Source organism: Poecilia reticulata, chromosome 11 (genome assembly GCF_904066995.2).
Source record: "Poecilia reticulata chromosome 11, P_reticulata-male-v2, whole genome shotgun sequence".
Classification (NCBI taxonomy): Eukaryota; Metazoa; Chordata; class Actinopteri; order Cyprinodontiformes; family Poeciliidae; genus Poecilia; species Poecilia reticulata.
The window spans coordinates 6398742-6405704 of record NC_088840.1 but is presented as its reverse complement, the minus strand read 5'-3'; the positions used below and the strand labels follow the sequence as shown (position 1 = coordinate 6405704).

Below are 6963 nucleotides of genomic sequence, written 5' to 3'. Positions count from 1 at the left end.
GGACAAATGGACAAAGAAACTGAAAGAATGACGGTAGAAAAACCGATGGATGGATGAATGGACGTTGTGGATTGAAGGACAAATGGGCGGATGAGGAATAGACACCAATAATGAATGGAAAACAGATGAAAGGTTGATGAGAGATTGACAAACAGATGGAAGGATGGAAAGACACATTCTTGGACAGTTGATGGGCAAAGAAAGTGATAATTGATGGATGAAAAACAGATGAATGGATAAACAAATGGATTGGTGGACAAACAAAGGTGGATGATGGACATACTGATGAATGAATAATAGACCAAATGACAAACAGAAAAATGGGTGGATGAATGATGACCAAATACATCGGCAAAAATAGAGATAATGGAATAGGCCGATGAATCTATAGATGGGGAGATATGGATAGAGAGATAAATGTACAGACAGAACTAAGGATGACAAACAAATGAGTATACAGAAAATGGGACGGATGAATCGATAGACCAAGACCAGAGATACAAATACTCCTTAAACATCTGAAAAATACTTCAATGAATACAGACTTTTCCAGGGTGAACAGAAAGCATGTTTAATACTAGTGAATAATTTAAAGGTGCAGCAAAACGTAGCATAAAAAAAACACTACTCTGTCATTCAGCTCATTTCATATGCTCAGTTTCATCGGTAAAATTTTGCTGCCGGCGATGCCTCCAACTCAACCACCCGTCACCTCCGAATCAACCAGACGCGCTGACCGCCAGACCAAGCAGTCGTCTCCCTGACACCGACCCGGCTCACATGTCTCGATTTAACAATGCACCCCACTCCCTACCCCTTCAATCATCCACTGTGGTCTGACTGGAGATGAGGTTAACTACAGCATCAGGCGTACTTCCAGGAGCCACCAGGGCCAATTATATCAGCCTGACAACTCACGCCCCACCCAACCTGAGCCCCGTGGAGTGGAAAAATGCAGTTCTACTGGCTGCATCACCAGGGACCGAACACGCTAACGGTGTCTGGAGCCTGAGCCGAGCACTGGCCAATTTGGCATGCAGGGGTCTATGGAGAATAAGAGCTGATGAAATATATATATGATCTTCTTCAAACATGTATTGTTCCGCTCTGCTGTGTCTCTGCAGGAAGGGCCCAGAGTTTTCCAGGCAGATCGTAGAGAGGAGATGCATTATGAAGCCACGGTCCTCTCTGCAGGCACGAGCCTAATCTTTTATAGACGAGACTAATTCAGGATTATGAAATCCTGCAAATGTTGTGAAAGCAACGTAGATTAATATATGTTGTTCTTTTATTTCATACCTATGTTATTGCTTTTAAAAAAAAAAGCAATAACAACAAAAAAAAGCTAAAGTTTGAAGCTAAAAAGCAGTTCACTGTTTGGACAGTCAGCTGAAGTACATACGCAGCACAGCACTGACCTCTGTTGGTCGAATGCTAGAACTGCATTAAACAGAATCCAGTAAAATTCAACATCTCTTTTTAAACATTTATAAGTATCATATTCATTTTTTTCTCTCGTTAAAGAAAAGCTTTGTTTAAAACAAACAGAAAAAAGCTCTCCCAGTTAGACAACATAATTTATTTTATACAGAGAAGCAAATACAGGGCTGATGCTTCAGTGATGATGCTTCTGCTTGAACTGCAGTCCACAGTAGCCACACGTCCCCACCTTTGTGTCCTTATCCTGAGTGGAATCAACAAGACGCCTGTATTAGTGGAAACACTTTTAGGCCATATACATTTACAGCACCATATACAACAATCACTGCAGATTTTTCCCCAGACTGGAACACGTTACAAGACTTCAACGGATTTTACTAGGGCATCTACTACAAGAAACTAGGACACTTCGATACCGGGAAAACACTTTGTTGCAACAATTACAACAGTTGTATTGATTATGATTATTAATCAACTTCATAATTACACAATGTCGCCATTTCGGGCATTAAAAATATGCATCAGTGGTGGGCATTACACAGGAAGCTGGAATCCATCCGGCTGACCAAACAGCCATTAACGTCTGGAAGAGCGCTGGGCAGTAAACCGATTTCATCAGTAGCTGAAATTTTTGTTTTTGAACATTTACTTTTTAGAAAAATCAGGATATTTAATTTTTTTTTTACCAATGCACTCCTTGGGTTCCCATAGTTCAGAGTGATGTCAGCACGCTCAGTGCCCACCATTTTGTTTGACAAGCAGGTTTCATAACTTATAACTATTTGAACTCTGGCCAACTTTACGATGAAATATAACAGCCTAAACATTTTTTTCTCTTCTCATTACAAGAATAAAGTTATAACATTATAAGAATACAGTCATAGTAATACAAGAATAGTCATATGACAATAAAGTCAAAATAGTATGAGAATAAAGTCGCAATATTAGGAAGAATGAAGTAGTAATTTCATGAGAACCCTAACAAAGAAAAAAAACAACACAAAATCATCCAACCTCTTCTCTAATTAAAACAACTTTTTTCTAATAATTTTAAGACTTTCTTCTAGATAATTTACGTCTTTATTCCGATGATATCATGACTATATTCTCGTAATTCAACAACAACAAAAAAAAAAAACTCTTGTAGCACAACTCACAGAAGGGACGACTGAAATAAAAGGCATTATTTAAGTCATATCGCTCAACCCTCGCCTGGACTCCAGTCACTCACAGAGTTAATGTGTGCAAAGTATAAAAATGCTTCTGTAACATTTGGATGTTAGGTTTATATGGGAAATGAATACGTGACAATATGGAGGGGCTGTTACAAAAATAAAAAAGCGGCTCGTTACTCTACTGTAATATTGGGCTGTTTGTTCCTTACAATTCGCCTTTTCTTTGGTGGAAAACATATTCCTTGTACTTATTTCACACAATTTTCATTATAAATATTACCAATTACATATATTAATCTTACCAAATTGATGTAGACTTTGGGATGTCCAAGTGCTCCTCCACCTCCATCACAGGACACCACTCTGGCCTCCAAGTGTGTCACTGGCTCTTCTGCCACGAGGTTGATGGCAAAATTCTTATTCACCTTAACACAGCACACAAATAAATAGAGGAAAACGCTACAAATCTTCAAATAAAGATGCCAACATATGTTTTAACTGCCCAGAAGCGACATTGTTTTTTTTTCCCTAAAATGTAGTTTTTATTATGAGAAGAAGTCAATAAACAAAATATAAGCATAGAAGAGATATTAGTAGCAGAGCAAACAAGTTATATTTAAAGGTATTTGAGAGCAAATATTTATGTATCAAGATATTTGAAGAAATATCTTTAAGTATTTAAAGATATTTCTTTTGTGTTCTTTTGTAAACGCATATTCACATAGCAACCAAAAATTACTACAAATTTGCCTTTTAACCAGTACTTCGTTTTTTTTGTTTTTAAAGGCAACAAATGAATAAAAAAATAGTCAATGACATATTTCTTCACTTTGGATTTTCTGGCTATTAAAAAAAAGTCAATTAAGAAACACTTAAAAGCAACCATGACAAGCTATATGTATGATTCAATACAATTATAAAATTACAAACTTTACTGACTGGAGCTCAGCTAAGGTATTTTAATGAAAAAAAAAAAAGAAAATAATAATAATCCTGTTTGGGCTCGTGCAAGTTTAAGGTCTTTTCCAACGATGTAACTGAATTTCATATCCCTGTTTTAGAGCCAATCATCTGCACCCATATGTATTTCAACATGTCCATCTATGTATCTACTGCATCTCATTTGGTTAATTCATCTGATAGTTTGTTGTAGGTTGCTCCATTGACTACTTCTTACCTCTTTCTGTTTTCCGACAAACCTAGCTCTTCTCGGGTCTTTTTCATCAAACACCTAAAGGAAACCACATTCCAGTCAGCTTTTACATTGATTTCATCGAAGTTATCTATAACACATGCTTGCAAATTGAGATAAAATGCAGTTCTATTAGTGTTTAATGAATGTTGAGCAAAATAAAAAGCACATATCCTGTAGTAAAGGTGCTGTCCGATAATGGAGCTATAGCAACATTTGAACTTGGCTAAGGTGAGCTAACAGTCGGCCTACGTTTAACCACTAAAAGCAGGAGACGTTTTGGATCTACCTGGCCGGTATGAGTGATAGGCTCGCCGGTACTTGAAACCTCCACGCTGTATCGGTGGATGGGTGCAGCAGTCAACCTTAGTGGTTGAACGAGGACCTTAGCGTTCCTAGTGAAGGACAGAACTTTGCACACAGCGGCCGCCATGTTTACAACAGTCAAGCTGCTGAGGTTGGGAAGGAGACTTTGAAATATTTTTCCCGAGGTACTGTCTGTCAGGTACAAGTACAAGCTGGAGGCTACAAATACATGTAACTTAAATTCGTACATTTAAAACACTACATTGGTAAAATAAGAAATAGAAACTAACCAAGTATTATTTTAGAGCATCATAAACGTACCGTTTTTTTTAAGCCACGCAGATAAACAACCTAGAAGACTAGACTTAGGGAAACAATAGTCACTAACACTTAACCCGGAAGCGGTTCATTGAGACACAAGCGCAAGAGTAGCATTGTGGTCTTATTGTTTCGACGTTTCAAAGGCAAATTCTCAGGTGGTGTGTTTTAATGTTTGACTTCATAAATGAATAGCGTTATGTACGAGATTTTCATGTTTAATACTTTTTATGTTAGACTCTAGCGCTAGCAGGTCAAACTCTGAGCCGTCTCGTTTATATCGCGTAGCTGTTTATAGACGTTTTACACATACTTAACATATAGTTATGATAAGTGGAATTAATTTATAAACTGTTTTATAAAAGTAGCGCATAATTATCATGTGGAAGGAAAATAACCTCAGCATCCCATGGATTAATGCCGCCTCCACAGTGTTTTACCATGAGTTTGACATGTACACGATATTGTTGCTGTTTGCAATGCAGTTTGTTATCTAACTGAACAGCTATACATGCTGTTCTGAAATGAAATTAGTTACTGAAGGCTGTCAGAATAAATTGGGCTGAATCCAATGAATGCACTTCACAGTCTTCTTTTTCTTTTTTTTAAAAAAAAACTTTTATTTTGCTACCTCTTCACAATTTAACTTTGTATTGGTCTGTTGCACAAAAGCCCTTTAAACTATATTGTATTAGACTAAACGTCGAAAAATTCAAGGTGTAAAATGTCCATATTTTTCAGATAAACTGTACTAAACCGCTTGTAACTTATTTAACCTCTTAATGTTTCTCATGAATCTCTCTGCAGCCTTTGTCGCCATGGGTACCCTCTTGCTGAAGCACCTGGCTGCCTCGCTGAGTCGACAGGTTCTCCAGATGAGCCGTTTCAATCCCACCGTTTCCACGACGGCGGCGAGTGCGTACAGGTGTCTGTGGACGGTCGCGGCTGCCCCGCGCTCGATGCTCCTGCTGGCGGCCAGAGTCACGCCTCTTCCGGCGTCTGTCCTCCCGGTCCAGAGCGCGCCGTCCCTGCTGCGTCTTCCCGGCGTCCATCCCTCGGCCGGGATGAAGACCAAGTCGGCCCTGAAAAAACGCTGCAAAGACTGCTTCTTTGTCCGAAGGAGGGGACACCTGTTTGTGTTCTGCAAGACGAACCCGAGACACAAGCAGAGGCAGGGCTGAACTGTTGAGAGAGAGCCGAGAGATGTACGAAGGATTTCCCGAATCGCTGCAGTCATAATAAATTGTCGTGATATTGTCGTTGGGATTTATGTGACGTCTTTTTGTAAACATGAGTAACCCTTGCGGAAGAAAACAAACTAAACACTCATTAAATAGAACATATTAAGGTTTTCTGTAAGGAACTTATTTTTCAATTTATGTTTCAGACTTGGAAGTCTTGAAATTCGTGTTTTCAGACATTTCTTCCATTTAGTTCCTCCCCCTCCCCCATACTTCAGTGTTTCACTTTTGAACATTTTCATGGCTTCATAAAGCACTTTTTAAAGTTTTGTTTTTCATTCACGAGGAGGGGGAGAAGCACCAGCATGACTGACGGCGCTAATACCCGCCTCCCGGCTCTGATTGGCTGTTTCCAGTTAGCATTGAGAAAAGGTAACTCCAGTTATTCACAGATTATCTGTCTCGCATGCTGTCACAACATAGTGACAGTTTCAACAATTATATTTTAAAAAATTATATAAAAGTTAAATGTTGCAGCTTTCAGTGTAACAAAAATATCAAAAGCAGAAGAAATACATTAGGGACACTTTTTTTTACAAGGGTTTATGTCACTATTAATCCACAAGGGGGTGCCAAAGTCGCTTACATAGCAACCTTGGACGAAAGTGAAGGGGACGCAAAAAAAAACCATAAAGACGGTATTTTTTTACTCTCTTTCCTCTTGAATGGATTTTCTTTTGTTAATAGTAATGTAATAAATCATTTCTTTTTCCTGAAATATTGTAGCTACACCCACTGCCAGTTGGTGTACACTGAATGGCATTGGACCTACCTCAGCGTACCAGCAGCCAGGTTGAGCTAACCCAGCTGACTATAAGATGTTTGGTGACAAACAATGACAGTACACATGGCTCTGCTTGAATGAGTTTCCAAACGGTTACTATTTGCTGATGGAGGAACACAGAACGGGCTGCACAGTGGCGCAGTTGGTAGAGCTGTTGCCTTGCAGCAAGAAGGTTCTGGGTTTGATTCCCGGCCCCGGTCTTTCTGCATGGAGTTTGCATGTTCTCCATGTGCATGCGTGGGTTTTCTCTGGGTACTCCGGTTTCCTCCCACAGTCCAAAAACATGACTGTCAGGTTAATTGGTCTGTCTAAATAAATTGGTGTGTGTGTGTGCATGGTTGTTTGTCCTGTCTGTCTCTGTTGCCCTGCGACAGACTGGCGACCTGTCCAGGGTGACCCCGCCTCTCACCCGGAACATTAGCTGGAGATAGGCACCAGCAACCCTCCCAACCCCACTGAGGGACAAGGGTGTCAAGAAAATGGATGGATGGATGGGATGGAACACAG

The 6963-nt window shown here is 39.6% G+C and overlaps 2 protein-coding genes across 2 annotated transcripts; one reads left to right on the top strand and one right to left on the bottom strand.

Moving 5' to 3' along the window:
• Positions 1-1558: 1558 nt before the first annotated feature.
• Positions 1559-4288, bottom strand: ndufs6 (NADH:ubiquinone oxidoreductase subunit S6). The gene is made up of 4 exons (XM_008421424.3): positions 4097-4288; positions 3793-3846; positions 2918-3040; positions 1559-1684 (listed from the first exon to the last, which is right to left on the bottom strand). The coding sequence occupies exons 1-4, from the start codon at positions 4238-4240 to the stop codon at positions 1616-1618; spliced, it is 390 nt and encodes a 129-aa protein (XP_008419646.2). The 5' UTR covers positions 4241-4288; the 3' UTR covers positions 1559-1615.
• A 194-nt stretch (positions 4289-4482) lies between these two features.
• Positions 4483-5690, top strand: mrpl36 (mitochondrial ribosomal protein L36). The gene is made up of 2 exons (XM_017307318.2): positions 4483-4589; positions 5239-5690. The coding sequence occupies exon 2, from the start codon at positions 5250-5252 to the stop codon at positions 5610-5612; it is 363 nt and encodes a 120-aa protein (XP_017162807.1). The 5' UTR covers positions 4483-4589; positions 5239-5249; the 3' UTR covers positions 5613-5690.
• Positions 5691-6963: the final 1273 nt, after the last annotated feature.

Coding starts and splice junctions, on each gene's coding strand:
- ndufs6 (XM_008421424.3), bottom strand. CDS start 4,240: ATGGCGGCCGCTGTGTGCAAAGTTCTGTCCTTCACTAGGAACGCTAAG. Junction 3,847..4,096: donor CTATCACTCATACCGGCCAG/GTAGATCCAAAA, acceptor GGTTTCCTTTAG/GTGTTTGATGAAAAAGACCC. Junction 1,685..2,917: donor CCAAAGTCTACATCAATTTG/GTAAGATTAATA, acceptor GATTCCACTCAG/GATAAGGACACAAAGGTGGG.
- mrpl36 (XM_017307318.2), top strand. CDS start 5,250: ATGGGTACCCTCTTGCTGAAGCACCTGGCTGCCTCGCTGAGTCGACAG.